Raw genomic sequence first — 27,987 nt, forward strand, 5'->3', positions numbered from 1 at the left:
AACGTGTTCTTACTAAAAGATGGTCCTCACTGGGGATCAAACACGTCGATAAGAACGAATAGGTGATACGATTATATGTCGAAAAAAACACCAAAATTAATACGCCCTCACTTACGACAACTCAAGCTGTCTAAAGATTGATTCCAATGTGTGCCAAAGGTATCGCGACTAGAACTATTGGCCATATGATCATTGCAAACGGACGCATTACGAACCACAACGCTGCTAATTAGATCAGAACGCGACGCCCTTCGCAGCGCACCGCTTACGGATTTGGCCGTTTGTTTCACTACTCGCATTAGGACTGCTGAGATAGTAGAGTTTAATGCCCCCCTCTTCTGGTTTGTTCAACATTTGTCTGTCATCCTTATCAATACGTAGAAGATTAATCTTGTCAATAAAAACACGAAGCGAATTATAGTACGCCAAAGCATTCTGGCCAGGTAAAATCAATACATCTCATTTTAGCGAAGCAGCCTGCGTTAGAATTCTGCTTAAAGCGGACTTTCCCAATGTCATTAAGTGCTATAACTTTATTTTGTGCTATGAGTAACCCAGGAACATTTTAAGGATTTATATGTCATAATACAAACATCATTTCCAACTGAGTTTGCTACAGCGAAGTAAACAATCGTCGATTTTTGGTGAGTTTGGAGCAGGCGCCAAAGGCTTGAGCATGGACTCGATAAAGGCTAGCGTATAGTACGCTCGTAGCAGATCAACGGCTCTGTTTGACGACGACGGACATCATTGTGGAGTTAAGGAGGTAGGTTGATTGTCACCTAATGGTTAAGAAGAGAGGCAAGCTACCTAGTTATATCGAATGCATGCTGGATTTCCTAGGATATGGTATCAGCATGATGGTTCCAGGCAGATTCAAATCAACGGTTGGAAAAGGGTGACTGACTATTGTTCTCCGACAATATTGAGGGTTGATGAACCGACGAAATGGTATCGGGGGTTGTGCCAAATCCGATGAGGTGCTGGTGTTGTCTGTCTAGATGGATAACCAAATTGGCTAGAAGGGGGAGAACCCGAGGTATAAAAACTAGAAGAAGGTTTGACCTTTTGGTTTTGATAACGCGATGGAAGTGGGGGTCGGTGTTACCGGATGTCAAAGATGTGGTTAACAAGACGTAGATCACCGCCAGGTAATTTCGACTAGCGCTCCGCTGTTTCTAGCTTACAGTATTTTAGGTTCTGGTTGTTGAGACAAATGCCGTCAAAGTTGATGCGTTCGAGTAGAACAATGAAGAACAGGAATTCATAGTTTTATTCCTAGAAAGCAGATTACATCTTTCGGTTAGAACCATTGGCCCGAAAGAGAAAATATTTCCTCCTGATGTTATGGATTTTTCACGTGAACTACGTTGTTACCGTAATATACTGCTCGGTACGCAACACCTTTAGCAAGATAACGTGTTTTAGGATATGGTTGCTTGCATCGAACAGCTTTCGAACGCACACCAGATAATCTACATTACAACGAGTAATTACGTTGATCGAAACGTTGGAAAAACGTTTACTGGATCGGTTGCCAATGCAAGAAATTGGCCACCTATTTTTAGTCCCAACAATAGTGTCTTTTTATTCCGCGCAGCGTTTACTGCTGCCGAATAAATTTGGAGTAATTTGTAGCAAACAAGGACAGCTCCTCACCATGATTGTTTACTTCCGCGTAAGTGGTTGCTGCTCTATTTTAAATCAGGTGAGGTTCTGATGCTACGCGTTCTAGCACAAAATCGCAAAGCTGATTTTCGATTCAAAGCCTCGTTCCTCTTTTCAAGTCTGTGTCAGACTCCTGAAGAAAGATCAGCTAGAACTTCACGTTCACATGTAGTAAAATGTGCCAGAAAAGACAGAAATATTTCAACAGTGCCAAAGCCACTCAAGCATAGCAGACCAGGCTAAAATCCCAAGCTGGAGAAACACCCCTACATGGTGGTTACACGAGTTAACAATTGACAAAAATATATATACCATAACACACGAATACACTGGAGAACGATACAGTTGCAACCCCGGAGAGCTGATACTTGATTATAAGCAGGTCCATAGAAGCTTGGAATTGTCGTATAAGCTAAAGTAACGGATACCGCGTGAAGTCAGGTGTTCAAGGTCGACATTGAACGGTGGAGCGAGGCCACCAACAGCAACAAAATCGTCACCACTTTTAAAGAGAATGACTGATGATTCCGTGACGGTTAAACTTATCACAGAATCACGCCAATAAGTTTACACCGCTCAGAAGAAGTTCCATGGGCACTGGTTGTTGGTGGACTTCTCAGGCGGTAATAAGCGTCGGCGAGTGTTCTGCGGCGACGAAACGCTCGTAGGCTAGCTAGAAGAACGGAAGATGAAAGAATGAATCGCTATCCAGCAAAGTTGGCCTGAAAGGATCTGCTGACGGGCCAAAGTCAAGGTACAGCGCAATTAAAGATGTCAGAAGGCAATCACATCGGTTAAGGGGGATAGATTAGAAAAGTCACGTACTGACAAGACACGTTGCGAAACTGAAAAAAACAATAAAAAAATACAAGAACAAATTCATTACAATCTTTCTCATTTGCTGATACCAAACGACAGAACATTCAAATAAGCGCTCATTTCCACAACTATTTTTTGAGCCAGGAACAGCGAGCCCTTAGACAACTGACTCTAAGGAAATAAGGTCGAATTGTAATTGATTAAGCGGTCGTGTCCAAAGACCTTCAACGCTGATGCAATTACCACCGGACCTCGTAATCACGAAGGTCCTTTTGACATTCTAGTTCGGCTGAAGGTAAATTTCAACAACTAGTTAAATGTTTTCCCTGCGGAATACAATAATTTCTTTCCATATATTTATAGCCCAATACGTTAATATCGAAACGATTATCAGCAGAAATGTAGCAACGTCTTGCGCTGAATCTCATCCAAAGTATCGCAAAAATGATATTCTTGACAAATAAAGTTTCCCTTGATTGAATTTAATATATGCGAACAAACGTATCAAGCTACAAAACGTAATAGCGCTGCTTAATGTTGCTAATCCTGCATCTGCTGACCAAGAAGCAACAGCAGAGATTTTAAGCCTACATCTCAAGAGCCATTGCATTCATTGGCTGATATAATTGGGCCAGCGAATCTTGCCAGCAATCATCATCTACCTACTCCAACTACACGCTTTGACACCAACGTTATATGCAGTGTTGAGTAATTGCGCTTCGTACACAGTACATTACATTTTCACCTTTTAGCGCCAGTTACGCCCGTCGATTTGCTTTAGTCCAGCAACTAGAGGCGCCTGCTTGTCCAGAGACCCATGTATATCCCACAGAACCGTCCGTGAGGCTATCGTAATTTTCACTCCACCCGTCGCAGGGTTTTACCAGGGTGGCAAGACTGCCATAAACATGTGTAAACGGCTGTATTACAAGTAGCGCTTGTGTTGCAGCGTAACGCTATGACGTGCAATATCGACCATAAGCCTTCATCCGTCTTTACAGCCTGATGCAATCCAACGGTTGAATTTTGCGTTTGTTGAGTCAGATGCAACTGAACCGGGTGCAGGTTGTCTTTGATGTGGCGATTCAGCGTCAGCAGAAGCTTGTGTTATTTCTGCAAGGCTACAAGTTTACGTGGGTTGCAATCTCATCTACAAAGCTGACGTGGACGCCAGTAATGGTTAGACGGGCACGGCTGGTGGACTGGCCGGCGCGCTATCGAAGTGGCGTAAAGGTAAGGCGACAAATAGGACACACAACGTCACACCCAAGCACGGTCGTAATACCCCATGCCTTACCATCGCACGATCCGCCTACAACTGCTGCTGGACAGATGGGTTATTGTGGCATATGATGCGCAAACCTCAGAGGACGTAACACAACTTCCGGCGTTACTTCCGTTTAGAGGACTAAATTTAATTTCCGCTGTCTCGCAGTTCGACAAATCGAGGTCGTGCGAACGGATGAAGTGGGGCAACATAAGTGAGGTCCTAGAAACGGAAGGCCACTAACACGGAGCCACTGCTATTCGATAGAGGAAGGTAGGGCTAGCGTGCCAAGTGGTATCCAGAACAAGCACCCCCTATCCGAGCTACGGCGTCTGTAGGCGGAGTGCAAAAGAAGTTTAGCAGAGCGTTTCTTCCAGCGATTCCTCCAGTGCTCAAGTAAGAGAAACATATTCTCCCTCTTACCACCGACAGCTCCTTCGATCTCGTTTTCGTCTGCCACTGTTACCCGGCGCTGTTATCGGAAAGCATGAACACTATAGAGCTTGTTGATTTGTGCACGAATTGGGATACGAACCAAGAAAATTACTGAAATTCGAAAATAGAATGGAAATCGTAAAAAGGTAAGGACACGTCACTCAGCATTGAACGAAACATTTCAACAACGACTGAACGGTTGTTGAGCCACCGTGATACGTAGCAAGCGCCATTAGGAAGACATCGAATTGGAGGCGACGGTCTCAACTTTGAAGTAGCAAACAGTCGCATATGGATATATCGGGCACATACATATTATAGAAATCTTTAGTCAAGCAGTTGACAACAACGCTCAGTAGGGATTTGCCCTGAAGGAAATAGGTCCGCACATGGTGTAAGTGCGTCCTGGAAGTACATATTGCCAGGGGAGTTTATCAAGCATTGATTTTGGAATCTACCTTTGGAGGACATTTCAATATAAGTACCCTCGTAGTGTGCTATTAATGAGTAAAAAAAGATACTTATAGGTTTTTTCTCGGTGTTCTTCGACTTTCTTCATTACTACTATTTCATAATAGTAAAGTATATAGCAAATTAACTTATGTAATCCTTGGCACTATTTTATGACGATATCACTATGTTTACCCTCTATGCTTCAGTGATAATTATATGCTCATTTCTATAAGTATAAATACTGTTTGCTGCTGGAATATATAGCTACCTCACTAAAGAAATTATACATATCTGTCTGTTCCTAATAGTGTGTAATACACGTCAGTTACTCGCATTACTTACGTCACTTCAGCACTTTAGGAATATGTAAAATAATGAACAATGCAATGAATTTAAATATATAGTTGTTTCGAGTTTTACGTCCGATACGCTCTTTGACGGCCGGCCCCTTTCAACACGAAACGGAGTGTGCCTACGCCCGGTTTCAAAGATAGACCGTCTCACATGTTACTGAGTTTAGTAGACGAGTACATTGCCACTGCACAATGGCAGAGACTGCAATGATCTCTCAGGTCAATCTCGATTTTTCTATGTATGTTTGGCATTATTATTATGCCCTCGTGATCATACCAAGACGGCATTTAGACGACAAACCCCGTTTTCACAAATCTGTTCAAGCGAATAGTCGACTTAATGAAATCGAATGACGAAATCTAACTTCATTTTGCGACAGTACTAACTGGGTCTCGAAAACGAGCGAGTTCAGAAGGTGAGCATCTTCGAAATAGCTTTCCGTTCGAATTGTGAGTGTCGCCAACGTCTCGATGCAGGATTGTCCTATGAATAGGTGGCGGTAGGGGTTATTGCAAGCTGCCGCAGAGGGGCCTGGCGATGTGGAGATTATTAACTCAGCAATTAAATTCCAATGTCAGATCTCAATGATGTTTGAGGCCTTGATAAACTGCTTGCCCAGGTTCGCAGAAGCTTGAAGGGCGATAGTGGAAGCATGCCCATGGCATGCCAAACAACGAACGCAGAGTATAGTGTCTCAGGGAGGCATGCCATTGCAATTCATAACACTCTCAAATGGACTGAGAATCCAATAAGATTCGGTGAGCCAGCGCTGGAAAGTTCAGAAAAGTGGGCTGAAGCCTTACCGCTATCAAATATCATCCGCCCCAAGGTTTTAACACACATAGAGGAGCAGGTGTTGCAATTAGTTGTTTAATTAAAAAACAACCATTCTTCTAGATAACCGCCGGTGAACCGTGGATGTGAGGCCCTTCAGTCTTATCGAATATCACGTAAAGGACTATTTCGTCAGATGTTTCGTAAGCTCTCCTCGCTTTCCACACACATGCTACAATGGTTTCAAATTTTCCTGCTATAATAGAATATGCTTTTACGAGATGCACTGCAAATGGGATTTACGGACTGGGTTTGGAGGTGATTGATTTTCGCTTGTGCGATAAAACTATATTATTGTCTGGGGCCACCAACAAGGGGGATAAGAAAGGCAAAAGTAGCTTTACGCTTTTAAAAAGCTCACACGCAATGAGAGAATTTAGGTTTACAGGCGGGAAATGTAGGTCTTTAGTTTGAGCCGAGCTGGCAAACAGTTGTTTGCATACAAGAGATGTAAGACCCGAATAACAATCCTTGGAACATATTTATCAGATAGAGAACGTGTTGTTAGCTCTCATTATTACACTGGAGCCGTTAAAATAGATTAGCCACGGCCATATATCGACTAGGTCAAAACTGCGGAACGTCTATCCGTATCGATACGGACAGTCTGTGAATTCACCCCGTTGACGAGATTTAACCGCGAAATTTGAAATTTTCAATTGATATTTTCGGTCATCTTAGCGGCTACAGCCGTACATATAGTCAACTTAATCTTTAACGCCTCGTCCGAATGTGTGCTTTTAGCAATACTGTAAATTGTGCGCTTCCTTATATACTCTTCAATTATTTTCGTAACGCAGTACTATTGCAGTCAGTGAAACACACCTAATCGCGTACTGAGATGATAAGAAGAACTAAATAAGATCTTGTTGCTTTTGCAACATTGCCTCTTGCAGTTGACAATGCTACATAAGCCGCATTTGACAAAATAGATAGACGTTCCTTGTTATTATTTCGAATAATTATCAACGATTATTCTGTATTGTTCATGGACCCATTATTATTTATGAACTGAATGGTTACTGTCAGTACGGTGACGTCTGTATTACTTAATAATAATAGAGTTATTAAATACATCGATAGTTTTCTAACTTAGTAATTGTTAATATACCTACTAAGCTCATTTCACTGCTTTAAATATAAAAGCACGGTGTCCGATGCTTGCGATCCCAAAAATGTAAACGTTACCCTCATGATGCCCTTAGCCTTCGCATGCCCCGGTGATAATTTTATGTGAGCAATTATTATGGCAACAGCATAAAAATGTAAATAATTGGCTTTGTTTGCACGCTGCAACGGCCGCCATTTGGCGATGATATTGCATGTGGTTTAATGATGAGGATTCGAGCGAAGACTGTCCACCTTAATATTATCTCATATATCGTCATGTTGGGGAGGCTAGCAAGTGAGAACATGGCCTTGACTAGGCCTACTGAACGTACTGATAGCCAGGGCAATTTTTTATTCTATCACGAACTTATATGATCTCGATCTAAACTTGACATATTAAAGTAGGAGAATGCTTCAGTGATAAATAGCAAAGCTGTAAATAATTCACGATTCAAGCAGCTTCAGCGACGTACATGTTATGATGTCTGCAACATGTAACAAACGTCTCCTTTTTCCACTTTACTATAGATCGTCATTAGTATTCCTTGATTTCCAATAATGATCACCGCTTTTGGAAAATCTACCACAGCCTTAGCAGATTTCAATCAGGGCTGAATGGGTGGTTTTTGTGTTTGCCTCTAAATTTAAGGCAAAATTGTCTAAATTTCGCATTGAACCTTCAACTAGTCACAATAACTTTGTATGGCACACCCTGATGAAGCTACTGAGCTATTCCTTACTAATCTCTAATAATTAATAAAAAAAATAAATCATGGTGATTGCACCCTTTAACTTTGCAAACACCTTGCGGATTCTAAAAAAGAGTATGTCTGCATTGAAAGCACTAATCTCGCCAGGTCTCTCGAGTTAAACCCTTAACTAAAAGCTCGAGACTAAATCTATCTAGTAGTACGCTTCGTACAAACATCATACATTATATATAATATTAATTTACATCGGCGTAATGCTTTTGCGGCTGAATTGAGATTTCATAGCATTTGCTGCCGTGTAGCAACAGTAACGGTGACGTCGAAGCCAAATGGACCGACTTCATTAGTCACACAGGAAACGAGCAAAAGGCGGCTAAACGAACGTGCACTCTATTCAGACGAACGCGTGCGACTGGGTCGCAAAGCAAGAGTTAATAGGGATGACACGACTAAATGGAAAATGAATTAGTAGTTTCTAACAGCAGCACTTGTGGGTGCCCATCGCTATTCACGGTAACCAGAAACTACAGAGACGATCCTTGTTGAGCAAGACACAAGAGTGGATTCGCACCCGAAATGAGCCAGACACAAGGGAAACAAACTTCTCTTTGGTTTTTGGTTTCTCGGTTACCTCTTGCCGTCGACTGCGCGGCTAGATTGGTTTGAAGCAGGGGCCTTCCGCGGTCTAGCTGCCCACTATAGCGTTTCTTGGCGAACAAGAACCTCAGTATTGGCTGGTTGGCTGGCGCTTGGGGCCTTGGCCTCACAGGCGTTACCGTCAGCCTCCCTCCGCCCATCCGTCCGACCCACGGGGTCTTTTGTTAAGACAAAAGGATAACGAAGGCTGACAGCCAGAAAGAAAGGGAAGCGCCCCGTCATCCGGATAGAATGGAACGTGGAACAAAGGTCTCACAAACAGCTGCCGGCGCGATTGCACTCGCCACAAGTAAAAAGCGCCCGGCCCCTTCCATAAGAAAAACAGGAAACACAGCGCCAGCAGAGCAAAGCGCCCCCAACAAAACAATCAACCAACCCCCCACGGCATCGTACCATCAATGACCAGAGTCGCAATAGCTACAACGACAGCAATGGCAGTAGCTAAAGCAAACACGCGACGATCATCTGGATGAATAAGCAAACGGCGGACAAATAAATAAATGGCGACTAGACGCTAAGCGATAGAAAACCGTGCGGAGGGAGGCGTATAGGAGACTCGCTGTTAACAACAACAACGACAACCAAATGAGAATGAACACAGGTTCTGCACAGCTCCGTACGGCAGACCTAGCAGAGGCTCGAAACGTTTGCACAGATGCTGCGAAAACGTGACGTGTATGTGAATTTGTTGTTGGAAAATTTTACCTTGACATTGTAGTAAAGAAATAGAACGCGAGGAAAAGAAGAGCGAAACCACTCAGTTGATTAACCGGTTCTGCCGCGAAGCATTGACTAATCGATAATCCTTTGTCTTCCTAGTTCTGAATTAAGATTTCATATGACTTTGCTTGCTGACAACTAAAGATGACAAACAGGATACGTATCGCACAGACATCAAGTCGCTGAACACGTTATCCGATGTAATAATAATGATGCAAATCGAAATCCTAATATAACGCGTGGTAGGTTTATAGACTCGTTGAGGTACATAGTAATATTGTATGCCTCATCGAATAAACATACAATCTGTTCGTACTGGTTCAATTATCAAAATTACTAGATCCAATTGATAAACGATAGTTAAGACCGGTCCGATATCATCGAGCGTTCTGGTCTTCATGCATGCAGCGTTCGACCTTAAAGACCCGACATAACATTGTTTTTTTTTTCAGTTAATGGCTTGTAAACCTCAGCATACTAATAACGAAGTGCTAACAGTGAGGCGTACATTGTCATAATCGATGTCCGAGCGAGCGTGAAGCGAAATTCGGATCAGTACATCAGCTCGTACATAAACTTCATACGAAATCGTTTTTATGCGCATAACAATAAAACAAAATAGGTTTGCTAATAATTGAAACCGTTACAATAAGTCTGTAACTAAAATCGGATCTATATTTAGTCAGATTGTGGGCAAATTGTTAGAGCTGAACTGAAGCAGAGACCTCCTCCGAGACACACCCCAATTTTATTTGTACTGACATCGTTGTAGTACATTATCATGGATTTAAAACAAAGAGCTTATGATTATATTTTGGACATCATATTTTAATATAACTTATATATCTGATAAAAGTATATTCATAATTAGCTTTTTGTGCGTTAGCAATAATTTACGTATAACGTAACCGTAGAGAGGTGATTCTACTTGGTCCATGACTGCGTATTTTCACTCTGCGCTGCTACCAAACGTATCACTGTGATCCCGCCTTGAGAATAGTAATTCCTTTTAAAAAATGTAAGCTATAAAAAGGACCTAAGGTTCAGCTAACTGCTAACACAGAAGCACAGACGGCTTAGCGCGAGCTGATGGCCTGCAAACAAGTCACCAAGCTAGTAGAGATTGATGATCCGGTGGTCCGCCCTCTTCAGGAATGTCCTCCTGTTCATCGTGACCTTAAAGTGATTTTTAAATTGATTTCGAGTAGAAAGGGTGGCCTTTGGCAAGCCCTTTAATGAACTGAAATTAATCTATTACAAAGTTCGACGAGTGAATAGTAAAGATATGATTGAAACCGACTATTTCGACCTCGGTCGATACGAACTTCTCAGTACGGCGCTTGTGCGTCGTAACTAAATGCACTACAATTGATCCGAGGAGGCTAATTTTTCCGACCAATAAGACGCTTGGCCGATCTCGTAATGGCTAACTATGGAGCGTGACGTAAACACATTTCGAAGGAAAATGTGCAATTTACGAGGGCATTTAGCGTCTCTGTTGACTGCGGTTCCGTTTTGCCTTCTCTAATCTATATGAGACCGCACAACTTTTCTTTGAAAACTATTCCACTGTATCGTATTCATAAGGTTATTTAGCAAACTTTTACGTATTTTTGCGTAAAAGGACGTAAAATAAAAGGACGTAACATGACATGTTTTCGTCTATTTCATTTATTTCGTTTATTTATGCTACATGCTATGTGTATATGCTTGTACTATATATTGTATATTCGCTATTTTTTTTAATCGCATAACGGGATTTTTGAGAATTTCGAAAATTAGGGTAACGAGCATTTATGCAGTGAAAGATGCCGCTAATGAATGGTAGATGATCTGCGAAGAATCAGATACGGATCAGTTCCCATTTTACTAAATAATACGCAACGGATTTTTTAAATCAATACCATGAAACGGCTGATTTAATGTACAGTTAGTCTTCTTGAAATAGTAATGCCATGCTATCGCGCTCGATAGTTCTTTAACTTAAACTGAAGGTGATTTTTTGGAGTTTGGGTATCGCGCTTCTTTTGCGCATATGCAGGCAAACAATGAACTCTTTTTGAACCGTTTTTGTCCTGCGAAATTATAAGATAAACAAATACGACATGCTTTATCAAAGTACTTTATGCTGATAAATTTCCTGCAGAATTTATACACAAAGGTGTCCTGTTGTAATAGCCTTCATCATATGATCCATTTTAATTTATTGGACAATAGCCCTAACAGGACTTGTAGAAGCTTTGAGCATGCGGACATTCGTCCACTACCCACAATACCAAACGAAAGCCAGTGCTTTCTAGAATAAAGGAAATTTCGATGAAAACCAATTATGATTTCATATTTTCGCGCCACGCGTATTTCCACCAAAATGAGGATTTCCACATCTTTTTACCTTATCGATGGCCTACGTGCTTGCCGATACTCAAGCGACACCTGAACAACATGAAAAATTAAAGGATTCATAAAGCAAATCGGAAGATTAAAACTCAAAAGGTCGTGAAAATGGCCTAGAAGGCTATTTTTAATACACTCAGCTTTCCGTAGCAACATAAACCGTTGCCAAATAAGTGTATTTATATGTATGACAGGCCATGTGTGAACGGTTTCGAGAACAGCTTAATTTTGATTCCTTAATTATCCGGTTGGGCCGAAAAAATCTGAGGGACAGCTGATTCGCAGAGAGCTTCATTTTCATATTCAAGAGCTCTAAAAGCGACCTGAATTGCATAAGCTAGCAGAGAACATTGTCAGCTTTAATACAGTGTGATTTTTTTCGCGGCAGCGTAAAATAAAACGACGGGATGCACCAGATAAGAATCGGCGGCATAAAACGTTCGGGTCCGTTTGACTTCGGCCGGATAATAAAGTGTGCTAAATAGCGACCGTTGTTTGATTTAGACACGGCTAGAAACGGCTGATTAGGGTAAATAAAATGTTAGGCCATCAGCTTAATCATGCCTCTTCTATGTATGAGATAAATATCTTAAAATTGACCGCTAACTTCAGTTTGTACGTCGGTCATATAGCGCTGGTTGTGGTGATGTGAAATTGTGAGCACGAATTCAGCAATGTTAATGTTACATATATGGTAGCAATTTGTAAGGCTTATACTTAGGGATAAGATCAAAAGGACCTAACTCGTTACCACTGGACCGCCTTAGGGACCCATGTACGACTTTGCCAGCTTTTAGTCTTTAATTGAAAAGAGAATTATCCAGTCCATCTTGCAGCGTAACATATGTGGTGGAACAAAAAAATTCCAATTTTCCAGTTCCCAACAGCTATAGCCAGGACATATATATATGGTGAGGCAAAGGCTAATAAGACCTTCTTCATTCAACCCGCTTTGTTGCGATAAATTGCGTAGCTCCTGCTTCTCTTCACAGATGAACTCTTCTACCGTCAAGTGACTCCAAAAGTCCATATATACGTGTATATGTTATGCGCATTGATAGCTGGCACGTACAGCGTAGCAAGTTAGAAGCCACTTAGCGTGCGAGCAGCTTGTTCTATTGGCTCTACGGGTGCTCGATGTTTGGGACAAGTTCCTTGGCGCTTTGGCGAGCTGCTCTAGATAGGCCGCTTCGTTTTGTTAGCCAGCGCTTAGTTCGTACGGCACAGACGAAAAGCGGTGTCGGCTTGGAAGCAGATGTTGAAAGGCCGCATCGGGTCTCCGAATGGAATCCGCTGGACTGAGTAATGTTGATGGACTGTGGTTTTTCTAATGAATAATTATAACTAACCGGCCGAACGCACCCGTACTATACTTAATGCGACGACACGTCGGCTAAACTCGTTAGGGTTAACTATTTCTATTACCACCCCTACCACGACGGAAATAGATACGCGACAGTTATGCGTGTCGTGTCTTCTAGAAGCGTTCAATTTATTAGACACACAGTATCTACTATTGTGTATTGCGTATTCGTGGAAAGTTTTCCACTTGACGAAAAAAATCATTTTTCGTTGGAGAAGTACGCCGTTGTGCAGCTTGTACCAACGCCATGTTTCAAATCACGCTAGACATATGGATCATTTTATGTCTTAGTAACTTATTGACGCTGCTTACCGCTTCGTTTTACCGAGAAGTTTCTTATAAATAAAGTTTATAAATGTGCAGCAATTGCCATAAACCAGCTTTGACTTGTACATGCCCAGCGTGAAGTCAGTCAGGGGACCCCTTCAATATATACAAAGGAAATCTATATTTTGCATTGCTAACAGACGTGCAGTGGTCTCCAATGATACCGTGCGTAATGTCGTTATCAAAACATTAATTACGAGTTAGCTACAGCCAACATTGTTGACCTCGTGATGGGGTACGCGTTCAGAATGCAATCCAAAATACTACAAGCCACCTTAAGTATTGTTTTTGTATGGTATTTCTTGCTGCTTATACATGGATGAACGCAGAGCCAATATATATGTTCCCTTTGCCACTGCTTGCTATCGAACAAAGAGCATATTACTAACGCCGTTTCACTTAGAGGCTAGTCATATATTACTTTTAAGCTTTTTACAGTTCGGTTAGGGGTTTGAAATACCCTTATCTAGTTACGGAACGTATGCTAGATGAACATTCAGAATAGTTAACTCCTAAATATAGCCATCAGTGCCATAATAATAACACATGGCGGGCATCTAAATCTGGATTTTTCTTATACGTTTTTTTTTCCAGGAGTTTAGTAAAATAAAGGTGAGTGTTTCAATGTCCTTCTTTGCGTAGTTAGAAATGCCATTTTTGAGAGTCATGGTTAATTATTTTCGATCTTTCTTAACCAGCAGATAACGCCAAGTAATCCCTAAAATGTAGAAGAAAAAAATCTCGAAAAATAAACTATTGGAGCTTATCTAGGGGACCTAGTTGGCAGCTTGCCTGTTCTTTCCCAAAATGACTGTCGACACCTACGTTAAAAATCGGGGCTTACCGAAATAATTTTGGTAAATTCGAGTTCTTTAGACCTAAGCGTTTTCGGTTTTTATATAAAAGCCCTCGTCGAATTTCTCAGAAATCAAATGAAAGCTGGCAATTGCGTAAAGCGCTTTTTTTTGCTATGATCAGTGTATTGTGTTGTTCTGGAAAATATTGACTTTATATCGATGTCAGTAATAGGGGATGAATGAATGAATGCCGAGTGAGCTCGAATTTGAATGCCCCACACGGTATATAAAATATACGATGTTTTTTGTCCCTTTTTATATCTATACGCCGCTATTCTCCGCAAATCAAGGTCAATCAAAGCTAATTAATTTTCATATTTTAGTTTTTGGATGACAGGGGAAGCTTTACCCACAACAACACACTTTCTATTAAACATGCATAAGATCCATCCCGCTGCTTTTCCTCTCGTACTCAACGTAGGTGCTGTGTATCCAAACTAATGCACTACTACTACGTCCGCTACTGCTGCTGGCACTGGATAAATGAGCAGTTATTTCTAACTAACCTGCAGGTCTTCTTCGTCCTGTTTTCCGACACAGACGAATCCAGCCATCTCTGCATTTATCCTTCGTTTTTAAGTAGCTTTCTCTGGCTTTGCATATCTCTCACGCCAGACCGTTTTCTACGAGACACGCGCTCAGCCTCCTTTTCCTCTTCGTTCTCATCCACTGACGAGATGGCAGACGCCATATCCTACCGGCGGGAGCTCGGCGGCCATGGGTCGCGAGGCGACTGGCGGTACAGTAGCGCTGGCTAGGACATGGCTGTTGGCTCCTGTTTTCGCAGGAATGAAACGTGTCTCCGGCGCGTTCAATATTGTTTTTATTTCAAACGCCATGTATAGACATTCTCATTCACCTTCCTTCGTTTTTCTTCTTGGGAAGAGTCGCTCCGACGTTTCTTCCTGCCTCTGTATGTCTCATGTACGTTGTACGAACGAAGCTCGCATCCACTTTCGTTACGCCTTTGGCATTCATTATTCCGCTCCAAAACACTGTGGCCCGTTGCAGAACCGGCTGCCACCCTTAGCACCCACTTCCTGGGACCTACCTGCGCAGTTCCTTTACAAGCACTACGAGCATAATTTCCACATTCGCTCAGTCTCGCTCTCACACAATGCTAATACGGTAGTTATTTACATATTTGAGCTCGGGAGTGCTGTCTCCTTGTTCCTTTCGGTGCTTTTGTTCTCCTTTGTTTTTTTTCTCATTTCAGTGTGTACTTACATGTGTCTAACCAATATGCTCGTTGCTCCTCTAGTACTTTGGCTCGCTAGCTACTGGCCATCTCTGTTTAACGGTTCGATTACCCTGCCCCTCTCTCCTTACATAGTCCTACTTCTTAACGTGGCGAGCCCATCGATAATGCGGATTTGAAAGGGAGGGCAACGACAAATGAAAACCGTCGGCAATGGTGCTGCCTTCACCACTGTTGTAGTAAGCAACGTAGAAGTCAACACACAGTCATTGAAAAGCTTCAAGACGATCAACATGCCCCATTGGCAGTACCGGCCACAGTGGCGGCAAAGCGAGGTAGCAGCGACGTACGACCTCTTCACCTAGCGCTAACGTTCCTCTGTACGTTGAAACGCAGACCAAGTGAATACAAATAGGACGATAGCGGCGATAAATTTCGATAGCGTCAAATAACGATGTAACTAATGTGCAAGCTTGGCTAGTAATAAATTATACCATCTACTTATCGTACGGTAGCAAAAAATAGTACTGTCAAATGAAGTTACTAAATGACGATCGAGTAAAATGATGCTGTGTATGAGCATATGCGTGGATATCGAAACTGTTGAAGCCTTTAAATATGAAGATACTAACAGCGAAGGCGAGGGCTATACATCAATGGATAATTAATTGCAAAAGTAAATTTTATGATAACTGATGCTAATACTGGCCGTAAGGTGTCAACAATAAATACCACAATATTAGTTGTACAGCGTAGGCCGACACATTTGTCGTCTGTCTAGAAAACGCCATCTTTCTTAGAAAGTATCTAAATCTAATGATCTTTACTTTAGTTCAGTGTCACTATCGCGAATGAGATAGGTCATAGGTAGCTATTCCTAAACTACCATTACGATGAACGGGATGCTTAGCTGACTGACTTGTATCATTGCCGTCACACTGAATACCTGTAGAAGCTATCTTCTCAGTTCAATACTCGATAAAGATAACTTTGCCCCGAACTATGTCCCTGCTAAGGCTTTAATGCGGATTACATAAATACATGGATGGCAGCTAGCACTTAATTTGTAGGGAAAAAAAGGCCATCATGGCGTACCTTAATTCGATTCCTAAAGTAGTTATCTATTCGTCGTATATCACCGAGCTGGGTCATCCAACCCGCCCGATCAACATCTACGATACTCGTTTAACTAACGAAAACGTTCCGGAGACATCCAATCCTCAACGCCAAAAACCGCCAGATCCGCTCATCCAGCAGGCTATTTTATATTGTTACTGCTGGTATCATTGCTAGGTTAGGGTTCGTGCCATGCACTACATTCGAAACAAATGTACGACAATGTACGATTATATGCTCTAATAATTTATTAAAATAGGAAACTACCTACATTGTAGGTGTTTTTCTATAGCTACCGATGAAACATATAGTATAGCGGCACGGTTTCCATCTATGGGCTAGTGAATTTATTGAGATCTATTAAAATGAGCATGGCAGGTTTAATACAGAGATAACCTGACGTAACATAAAGACGAAACTAATTCAATATCCATATCTTCTACCAATTCAGATGGAGTTATCTCCCGTTCGTTTATTTCCATATAATTTTTACCGATATTTTCAATTTTCTCTCGAGCTGTTGCAACTATTATTCACATATTAAATATATTATAAAATCAACATGTTCATCGGTAATCACTACTAATTTTTATGATTAATATAGCGCAGCCTTGAACGGCTATAGGTAACCCCTCACTTTAGTTCTATAAAGTGCCCGTAAAGTTTTCGTTTGCATATGCTCCTATAGTATCCTACTACTGCAAGATATAATAATCGTTCATTATAATACTGGTAATAATAATGGTAAAAAAATTGTCGATTTAGACGGTTATGAGCCCGTGCGGTGTGTGGCTTGCTTTATTTTATATAGTACTCCGGGGCTGGATTTGCAGAAGCCTAGAATTCAACCCTTCATAGATTTGCCAGGCATTCTATTGCTATGGCCTTCGTTATATCTCCCAGATAAAAAAACAGATAAATCCTCAGTCGTTCACAACGATCGGGATCGACACGGTGGCTGATCCATCAAAAGACTCGTTCGGGGCAATTTCCAACGCCTCTACCGCTGTATAGCTGCCACCGCTGGTTCGAATCGCGGCCCCGGCACACGATGGCAAAACATTTATGCGCACGAAAAACCCCTAGCCGCAGAAATGGTTTTTCAGTCGCTGTCCAAGTATTTCTATGTGAGAAACCTCAGATAGCTTCAGCAAAACTCTTCCGGATAATTATCGAAGTTTTATCAGAAGCGGATTTAGAATAAATATCTACTTAGAAGGGGACAGTAATATTGTAATCAGACAAGAAAAATTTACATAATAGTAACCGAGATAAAAGTTTATTGAATTGTAACTTTTTAAAACGGTGAGCTCTAAACTAGTGATATATTCCACAGTTACGAATTGTCCAATTTGTAAAAATGAACCTCGTATTATTATTATTATTAACATTTTAAGTGACTCAGTGCACTTTGAGTTTTCAGAGTAACCAGCGGATCGTGGGTCAGGATTTCGAAAGTCGTCTAACGTAGTGCTTCAGCTCTTCGAGCTGCGCATTGCAAACACATTTGCATGTAACAGTTTCGTGTCCAGTTTAACAGTCAGGATTCAGCAATATTTTTCAGAGGTGGTGACACGAGACGTTATTTCTATCCGGGGTTCAATATCTATGGAACATATCGTTCGACACGTGCAACTACGCGTTGCTGAAGTAGAGGAAAACTATAATCCGCACAGTGGACCTTCGGGAAAATGTAGGCATCGATACAGGTGGCGGAAATCGCCTTATAAATAGATTTATGAGATTAATGCACAAATTTTATCAGCATAAAATCCGTTTGTCACTTGAATGTGTGGTTGTCTAGAAAAAAAAAAAAAAAAAAAACTAAATATATTCAGAGTGTGGATAACAATGGATGAGACAGATACAGGGAGAAAGCTAAGCGCGCCCGAACCTAACCTGGCTTAGCCCTCAGGCTGTGCATTCAGATAAGATGATAAAAAAAAAACTTATTCAAGTTACTGTAAAACATTGCATACTAATTAGATCCTTCAGCTGAAGGAATAAAGTGCATCATTTGTTGTAAGTCGCTGCACAGGCGTATGTATTTCATTATGGAGAAGTACATCTGAAAACACGACATCGTCATTATCACTATTATTATTATCATCATCATCGTGGGTATCAGTGTTAGCTTTTGTGAGTTCCGAAATGAGTCGTAGGTCTTTTTCGGAAGCTACGCTAATATCTATCTTGCCTCAAACAGCCAAGCTAGCTGCCATCCGGCGAATCTAAGCAGACTCGAAGATTTTTAAAAAGAAGACAAATTGTACCCTTGAGACTCTCGAAACAGCGGCGTCTTACTGATGCGCCGCACGGGCCGTTGAATCCGAAAGCAAATACGGAAGCTGGGCAAAATAAGCACGCATTTATTTGACGAAGTATTTAGGCTAAGATATTGTCTCAAATATATTTGTGAAGTATACAGCCTATTCAAAAAGTTAGATTTAGATGCAATAGTGTTCGATCTCATATAACCGGTCGTTCGACCAAGAGTCGGCGTAGACATTCGGAGATGTGAATGAATTGAAGTTTTCACGATTCCATCAAACTGCAACACAAAACACATCTAGAACATTACACAAATGCTGTTATATGGTTTTGCACTGAGTCGATCACCTTTACCTTCATGACCCTGAAAACGTAATAGCGTTTTCCTGTCCTAGATAGATCTTATGCTTGTATTTGTGAGGATGGTCGTCGTCTCGCTGTGTCCGTAAAGAAACTGAAATTCGGTAGGTTCACTATAGTGCGCTGCATAGCCCTGCGTGATGATATTGTTACCGTGAGCACGAACTGCGTCACGTTCTAATTTGCTACTGGTCGATTGTATTGGTATAGTGGAATAGTACCTTGGCTGCAACAAGCAGCCCTTGCACAAACAAACTACTGAATCTTCTATGAGCGCAGTCCTAAATATAGGAATGACTGTTTCTTCTTGACTGTCTTGGTAGAACTGAACATGTTGTATAGCAGATTGGGTAGCTTTTTAGTAATAACTAATCGGGTGAAACTACTTATAGACGTGGTGTTCAATTTGGCCGCGTACGCGCAGTACTATAGCAATATGTGCGTGGTAGCTCAATACCTTTTGGCCAACTTAGCTTCTACGCCAAATAGTATTTCCTTCAGCACGAAAATGGCAAGCTGCCAGAACAACCTCGTCAGGGCAAATTGTACTCTACGCCTAACTGCCAGATTAATACTTTTTCCTCAACCAAAACCCAGTGACCCTTTTTACCCCACCTACAGTTTATGCTTGACACTAGTAACGCCAATGCAATCAGAGATGACATCGTTGAGATCCCTTTCTCTTTTCCGCCCTACCCGCTACCCATTTTCCATGTCTTGACGTAGAGAGGCGCAGTGACGAACTAATATTTATTTTTCATTTTTCAGCCGAACGAGTTTAAATAAAGCAACCACCGTGATGGCAGGACGATTATGTATGAAGGGAGCTTATGAGCTGGTCGGACGTTGAGAGCCATGAAATAGGGTACCCGGTCGCGGGCCGCACCGTAGCCTTTGCCTTCGTCCTGCCCGATCCTACTTCGTCTTCTTGCAGAAGGCCGTCTTCGCCCGCCCTACCGGACCCATCGTCGTTCCCTCACGCTCTATTGCGATAACCAGACGATATCGCGCGGGCGAAGAGCCTAACACTATTTGGGATACCGGTTTCCGCAACGCGGCGATCGGATTCTGGTAGCAATTGCCGCACTAGAACCAAATCACAATGGGAATGAACGTGGAATAAAATTGAGAGAGGAAACACACGAACGTAGGCCTGCGTACAGAAATAGCCAAGCTAGTTGCTACGTAATCGCAGTAGTGGCGTTCGTGCAGCAAGGCGGTGGAAATTTTTTTGCAAGCGATGCCTATGTTCGAGCGCTCGGCGTTGGCGTTCGTCGACTCGAAGGGCGATAAAATGGGAGAGGAGGAGAGAGAAAAATCTCAAAGGGAGTGAAATGGAACGAAGGGACTTGGTGAGGTTGGAAAGTTTAGCCGATGTAGCGTGCGATTTTAGAAGAAGCAACATTCCTTAGACCCGTCTTTTCAGTCGCCCGCCGCCGGGCTCGCAAGTGCTACTCTTAAACATGGCACAAGAAGGGAGGCGAGGAAATTATACCGTTTTTTTAGAAGTGGTTAGTGTGCACCCACGTGAACGTATACACAGACGGGCACTCCCCCAGCTAACGGGTTCGATGGGAATTCGACGACCTATGTGTATGTGGCGTTGTACGCCTTGAAATGGAATAAAAGTTGGAAAAAGGAAAGGCTTATTTAAATCACATTCAAATGGATCGGGCGAGCGGAGCAGGCATGCAGATCGGACCCCACCGCTGGCAACGAAATGCGCCGCTGTAAAGATTTCTTGGCTGAATCACGAACGTTTTACCAATATACCAACTGATTACAATGCAACCTGAATTATTTGGACCGCAAGGGTACACGTCGGAAAGCCAGAAAACGAACAATATTGAGAAGCAGGAATTCTGCTAAGAAAATTTGCCCATTTAATAAAGCTTTCACAAACGTAAATTTTACTTCGATCCTTGTGGAGCCAGTGAGCACCAGCGTACACGGACAAATGTAACAGAAGCAACTGCTGTAATTTATTTTTGAAAAATCATTTTCGATGGTAACTAACCCGGCGACAAAATCGCCAACAACGTGTTCACTGATGCCGTGTGCGGTTATTGAAGTATTGATGATGATATAAAAGGATAGCGCATACCGCTAAACACGAAATGAGTTTTCTGCTTTGCCTAGTTGATCTTTAACGTAGACTCTCTCTCTCTCTCTCTCTCTCTCTCTCTCTCTAAATATATATATATATATATGATTTATGTATATAATATATACAAGTTCTCGATTCTACTGCTCGAAACATATAGTGATGAAATAGAAATGAATATGGTATCGAATCTGAATATCTGCAGCCGGTGCTGAAATTTTTTAAGTTACATCTTTTTTATCAATGTATCTGTAGAATTGTTTATTTAAGCGACGCTAGGTAGTAGCAAAAGCGACTTGGTGATTCTTTTTCTGACATTCCCTATCTGTCGCAGTCTCCTGGCAGGCCATCTTCTTCGGCGTTCTATAGCATAAATCGGTATCGGATGAACTTACGTGGCACATGTTAGCACACAAATCAGATAGAAAAAAAGCACTGAAGTATATGTAGTATGTGTGTGCGTAGCTTCTCTGTATGTTCCTGCGTCGACACTATTGTTCGTGCCAGCTTTGTCCCTCTTCTGTACCAACCTGTCAATACGATATATTTTTAGTTCCCGTCAATTTCGACTAGTACGTTTTTGAGTTAAGTGCAAAGGGGCACATAAATGTATTGTTAGCTAAGGTGTTATTTGCGTTTTTTTAATAAGTAGATTAAAAGTATTTTGTTTTTCGATACATAGCTTAATCAAAATTAGTGATATATAGATACACTGACGCACACACACACACACACACACACACATATATATATATATATATATATATATAGGACTGGTCATTAAAGTAAACAAAAACTGAAATACGTCGATATCTTTCAAGTGATGCGCTAGAATAGAGGCAAACATATATAGAGTACAAGTTAATTATCATGTTATCAGGCCTCCACGAGCAAATTTCTATTGTCTAATTGTCTGCCACATTCTAAATCGATGCCCGAAATCGTCTTTCAGTCGATACTGCAACAAGCTCCACAATTAGGTGTGAATCGACGCTTAATTATCTTGTCCACACGCTAGACTACCATCGTACACGTGCGTTTGATGAGTATGATATCGTGCAGCAAGAGAAACAAAATAATCGTCTAAATTGAGTAACTTTATTTCATCAGCCCATGAGTTGCAACTTTTTTACTGGTCGAACTTGTAACGTAATGCCAGCAATGTCCATAGGCTAAAATAGATGTAAGCCAACAGCAAAAAGGGTGGTCGTTACGTTCTTCTCCCCAGTACCTTTCTGATCACGTGGCAAGCTCTACAGGCTCCATGCCTAGGTCTTATTGCATACGCGTAATACTCGACTATCTATGATTGTATTACATGTTTCTATCTTGATAACCTGGCATCGTTTTAGGTGTTTGAGCCTTCCCGATTGCATCAACAACGTCTAATAAATACAACAGCGGTTTAATACTCGGTCTGAATTGAAACTGGACAAAGTCATACATATAATCGCCATCAGCCATAACAGAGCAGTCCTACAATTGGCGACAACAAGGGGAAGAAGCCCAATAAGTACTAGCGAAAATAACTAGTGCACTGTGTTTTATGTTAAACACGTCTGTTTCCAGTTGTTCCGGTTTCTTTCTAACCAACCATAAAGCTTCATCGACTCACACACTCAGTATATAACTGTCACAAAGGGAATGAAGCTAAAGGTACAGGATGGCAAACGGCGAGAAGTCATACACGAACTAATCTCACATTTAGCTCAATTGTGTTGTACAGGAATATGCGAGAGAAGTTATGCACGCCTACATGTGAGTTCGTGTGGGTCACTCCGGTCTACCGAACAGGTTATATTGCCTGCTAGAGACTGCATTGTAAACACCTCTTACCCATTAATGGACTTCATTGTCTCATGATGCATCGTTGCAACAACGCCAACAGATGACCTTGGCCGGACCGATCGACAAAAGCTATAAGCAAAACTGAAATCCACCACTACATGGGCATGTTGGATATTCCAAGTAATAGGCAATAGTTTATGTTTGTTACGTTTTTTTTTTTCTCTATGTTAACTAAAATAACATATGGTGATAAGCACAGTCTGCAATACTTGTACTTTATGCAGCTCGACGCGAGAAAGCTGATGTAGGTTAATCTCGATTCTCCAGCAGAACAAACTACAGGGTAAAGGCAATCCAGGAAGCTGCGCGCGTATGGGTAGCACTTATTATTCAACGGTCCCCTGTTTCAACAAAACAACGATAAAGAAATAAACAACATACGATGACTTCCGTGGTATATTAAATACGACGTCCATTCATATAATTATAATCTGGTAGTGTTTATTAGAAAAAAGCAATCAGCCTGTTTCTATCTTTCTACAGTGGGCCATTTTTGAGGATGTTCTCTTAACCTGTCTGTTGAATTTTAAAGGTAGGAACCTGTCGCTCCTGTAAAACGTCTAGGACAAGAAAGTTCTCGAAAATTGCACTTGTGCGACACACTTCCCTGGACGCAAAGGAAGGCTTAAAAAAATGTTTGTCGCACTACATATAGTGCAAGCCGACGATGCCAAAACATATAACTGACGTGAATTTTGAGTGATTTGTCAGTGAGACACTTATTTACATTTTGCAGAAGTATAAGACAAAGATATCGTATTGACATGATCCTCAAACAGGTACTAATCGTGAGCGCAGGCCCCGCTGTATAGCAGAACTTTATATATATCCTCATATAATAATAATACGTACTACGCAAACTGACCAAAAAGTAACTTTAGTTTACGCTTTCAGTGAGAACTCTTGCTATCTATCTGAAGTTGAACTCGCATTATTGTTTTTGAGTATTCAATCCCGTCAGAATCACGAGAACGTGAACATTCGTATTTTCGGTATATTTTATGGCCGATACGTTAAGTAAACGGAAGGAAGCATTAAAGAAATTTTCTCACCCAATATTATTATTGTCGTTGCACCCAGTGTATTATTGCCGTCCGTCTCGTTTTTGTTCTCCTTTCCATTCACATTTTTCAGTTTCTGAAGATAAAAGTTATAGAGAAATCTAAGCAAACGCCAGGTAAGTGTAATTTAATGCTATACCTCATAACTTAACACCTTATAAGAAAAGTACCCTTTCTAATATTTGAACGCCTTTGGCTTTTGAACGCAAGTCTTTGAGGCGGCTAAAAAAGACCATTGAATATCTGTTCGAAGGTCACAACGCTTTTTCAACCATCATTTTATTCATTTTGTAAAATTCTGAATTCGAAAAACAAGTCGACGATATACCAAATAAATAAATCCTATGTTTCCATGTAGAGAGCACTAACGAAACAAACGTTGTCTTTTTGTATCTACTGATCATCACTATTTGATAAAATAAAAATTACTCGATTTGGTAACTAATTTGCGCTAACTTTGCAAAATCAAGTTATTGTTTCAGTCAAAACTTTTGGGTAGTTTACATTCACTATGGAACAATCACAGCTCAATACATGTTAAGAAATGCCACCGGTTATTGAAGTATATTTGTTTTGCTCACGACCAGTGTGGACACTAAAGATTTGAAAAGTATTATTTTGAGAATTGATATTTTTTATCTGAAACAAACCTTTTGATATATAAATGCATTTCACCAAATAGGTGTTTTTTTTAAGTGAAGGTTTATAGGTGTTATCCATACAAAAAAAAAAAGGTTTTAGCTAAAAGGCGTAATTTTTTTTACAATCATCATCTTACAGTCATCTTCATAAAAATAACAACACGTACAGTCATGGTCATCATCATCATCAAAATGACTTATTGTTATTTTTGAATCATTTTCTTATATTTTTTTGACTAATTTTGTAAAAAAACACTAGACTAAACGCGTAAAATTTTTTGTCCGGTATTGCTTTCGATAATTGGCTTCCAGCACGAGACAAGGTGTGTGACTACACGTGATTTTGAATCTGGACTACCTCAGCTGATTCTATATTTAGTCGGTACACACGTTAACACTATACCGTCACGAAAAGTTACCATCGTGCCTACTCAGTAGTAAATGTCGTTGACCAGGCCCACTGTCTTAACACTGTAGCTTATTGATCTTTGCGATCTCGCCACTTGAATATTTCTAGTCCTTCTACTCACGGTATAAATTGTTTCGTATAACTTGAAAGGGGTGCGGATGGAATCGAAATTTATTAACCAAGCTGGATAGGGTAATATTTTTTGAATTGGTCTTTCTTTTAAAAGGTCGATTTGTATAGCTCCATATCTAACGATCGTTCTTATGTACATAGCTATCTTTGAGCTATCTATTCCTTTTAGATCGCGACAGCTTGAAGCGTTTGCCCTAGCACCTCCTCAATGAAGCGAACCGGGCGTATGAATAAACTATCGTAGACTAGCGTACTTAACGATAAAAAAAAAACACGCACTTACAGTGGACTTAAATAGCAAAAAAGGTTTTTTTGCAAGCCACAACATTCAGCATGAGACGAAGTTACGAGGTCAAAAACTCGAAACTAGTAGCAATACTTAGCAGTGTGCATATATAAGCCAGGATAATGTCTTAGTTAAAACAGGCTATGGAATGGTTGTCTATTACGTGATGACATTGTAACACGCCATTCCGTTCGTTCCGTATTTAGGATGCTGAGCGTGGAGGTAGACGCTGCCACGCCTATCGCCGCTTCACTGCTGCTCGAAAAATCGTACGGTGAAGGAGCTGTACGAGGGAAGCGTCAAGCTGAAGAGCGATGTATATTGACGCCACCTACGATATTATGGCGTGCTATTTTTCAGGTACGTATCAGAACACGAATAGAACAAGGTTGATACAAATCACCCATAAATACTCTTCGTATGTGTAGTACTTTGCGTTGTTATTACTTCTTCCGCTGCGGTACGCTAGCTAATTCTGTGAGAGCATAGCGTACGGGTACATTCTCGTCAATGAGACTTCTAGTATTATAATATAGTCTAAGCTCGCTAATTAGCCTGTAAGCTATTTCAGCATAGGAGAAGTAGAACATTTCAATAATTTTTGATAAGTAGCTCTTTGATACCCATACAATATTACATGAACGACACAAAAATCGAAATCAAAAATGGAGGATCGTAACCGGAGTTTATAAACCTAACCTTTCATGAGACAGCGCAATTAACAGCCTTTACTGAACAAGAAAACATTTAACATGCTAAATAATAATAAGTGCTTTATTTAATCAAGTTGGCCTAACATTGGGCCGTTTTTTAAACTAAAAGTACTTTCAAATGCTCTACTTATTAATACTAAAGGCCCTGGTTTCGCTCGTAGAGCCAAATGTAACTAACCGGACCTATAGCAGGTTTTGACAGCCTTCGGCTGATCGAATGGGTGTATCCTAGAGCTCGACTTAAAGGTGATAAAAGGGAACACACAGCCAGATCTAGGCAAGTCTGGTTGTCATGGGTGGTAATACCCGGTAAGGGTCACACAAGGTATAGCCGATTACGAGTGACGGCACATGGATTAGAAAGCATCACTACAAAAGTATGACACTCAGCACTAGTAGATACTGTTCTACGTTTCCACAACAAAAACACAACCTTAGTGTAGATGGGTGCTCATTAGTCATTAGGTTAATTCTAATGCATCAGCTAATACTGTGATGGAAATACGTATTTCTCAACTAGGGTAACAGTCAATCAGTTACAAGATAACGAAGTGCTGTGGTCTTTTTCAGGTGAGCAAAAACTATACCCATATTTGTTTGTCCTCCCTTAAACCCCTTTTGTTTTATACAATAAGAAACAGAAGGTTATGGATAACCTTTTTTTGATACATAGTCAACTTTTTTGGAATACAAAAACCTACATTCTAATACCATTTGAGAGATTTTTCAAAATACATACACGTCTCTGAGAAGGTTTTGTCTTTCCGAGTGCGCGTCGATTTGGACTCTATAAGATCTTATTTCTTTTTTTATTAACATTCTTTAGCTAGAAAGCTGTGTAAGCACTCAACACATGTTTCGAGAAACAGTTATAGATCATTGACCACAACTGCCCTCACCTATTCGTGCTCTTGTTTTTTTGCTGCTCTATAAAGATACTTAGCAGAGCACAATTATCTGAATCAGAGTATTATAGGCTATATCATCTACTGAAGCCCTCTGGCATGCTATGCTATGACTGTGTACAGCTGATCTGGTCTGGGTTGAGTATTCGACTGCTACAACTCAGATAATGCTTGCCTATCGTTTGTTTATGCTGCATTGTCCTTGAAACGTCTTCTCCGAGTCAGCACCTGTTGCGTGGGCTATTCGACATTACCCCACTGAATTGTATGCGCGATGACATGGGTCGAGGTCTAACCAGTCGATTTTGCTGTCTCATGCGACTTGATCGAACAAATTTGGCCTTTTTCGACAGCTAGAAGACGATTTGTCGCCGTAAGAAACCGACTGTCTGCAATGGTGGCTTCAAAGGCCAGCTTCGTCCCTAGCCCGTAATTCAACCTTGTTTACTATTAAAAAAAAATATATATATATAGGACCACGTTGAGAGAAAAACCCGTCATATATACGAAGACGGAGAATCTGCTAAAAAAACAGCTTTTTTTCTACAAATAGGAAGAAAGAGCTGAATAGACGCTGTATCATAGGAGTGGATGGTCGGCTACTTCAGCGGCCCTCTTGATGCGTTTCCTGCTTGCCGCTGTTCTACTTTCTGACTAGTTGGTACGGCCGAATGTCACCATATTTCCTTGCACTACCCTTTTAGCGACTATACCAAGGTCAAAACTCTTCTTATATTGACATGAGAACACAAGTTTGCCCAGGCGCCGCCATATCCAGTCGCATCGTCATATTTAACGCCAAAAATGGTTTCTTGACGCCCTATTTGAGATGCCAGTCGGAATCTGGTATAGGCTGTTTGTCTATTTCTCTCAAAGTGAAGCTTAAACTAGCTAAGCAGACTGGCTAGCTTATCGAAAGGAAAAGAGTTACGGCTGGTAAAGTCGCTTTAGCGCTGGACATAATACATTTATATA

The 27,987-nt window shown here is 41.1% G+C and overlaps 1 protein-coding gene and 1 long non-coding RNA gene across 12 annotated transcripts in view; both read left to right on the forward strand.

Moving 5' to 3' along the window:
• Positions 1–21,040, forward strand: part of LOC147755467 (uncharacterized) — a 45,682-nt gene extending 24,642 nt beyond the window's left edge. The window contains exons 4-7 of one of the 2 annotated variants that reach the window (XR_015328164.1): positions 660–766; positions 13,706–13,723; positions 15,302–17,975; positions 19,682–21,040. This is a non-coding gene — a long non-coding RNA (uncharacterized LOC147755467). Of the gene's footprint in view, positions 1–159; positions 767–13,705; positions 13,724–15,301; positions 17,976–19,681 lie in introns of both variants that reach the window. The other variant, XR_015328165.1, reaches the window with a different exon arrangement.
• Positions 21,041–25,069: 4,029 nt separating this feature from the next.
• Positions 25,070–27,987, forward strand: part of LOC111251951 (uncharacterized) — a 5,599-nt gene continuing 2,681 nt past the window's right edge. For 3 of the 10 annotated variants that reach the window (XR_015328950.1, XM_086990819.1, XM_086990816.1), the window contains exon 1: positions 26,499–26,677. Coding sequence is in view for 2 of the 10 variants with exons in the window: in XM_086990822.1 (XP_086846948.1) it covers positions 25,709–25,754 (46 nt within the window). In the remaining 8 variants the exon portion in view is untranslated. Of the gene's footprint in view, positions 25,755–26,498; positions 26,678–27,237; positions 27,442–27,508; positions 27,674–27,987 lie in introns of those variants that run through there. The other 7 variants (XM_086990820.1, XM_086990817.1, XM_086990821.1 and 4 more) reach the window with 4 other exon arrangements.

The sequence above is a fragment of the Varroa destructor genome, unplaced genomic scaffold, assembly GCF_002443255.2.
Source record: "Varroa destructor unplaced genomic scaffold, Vdes_3.0 BEIS01000005.1, whole genome shotgun sequence".
In the NCBI taxonomy this organism is placed as follows: domain Eukaryota; kingdom Metazoa; phylum Arthropoda; class Arachnida; order Mesostigmata; family Varroidae; genus Varroa; species Varroa destructor.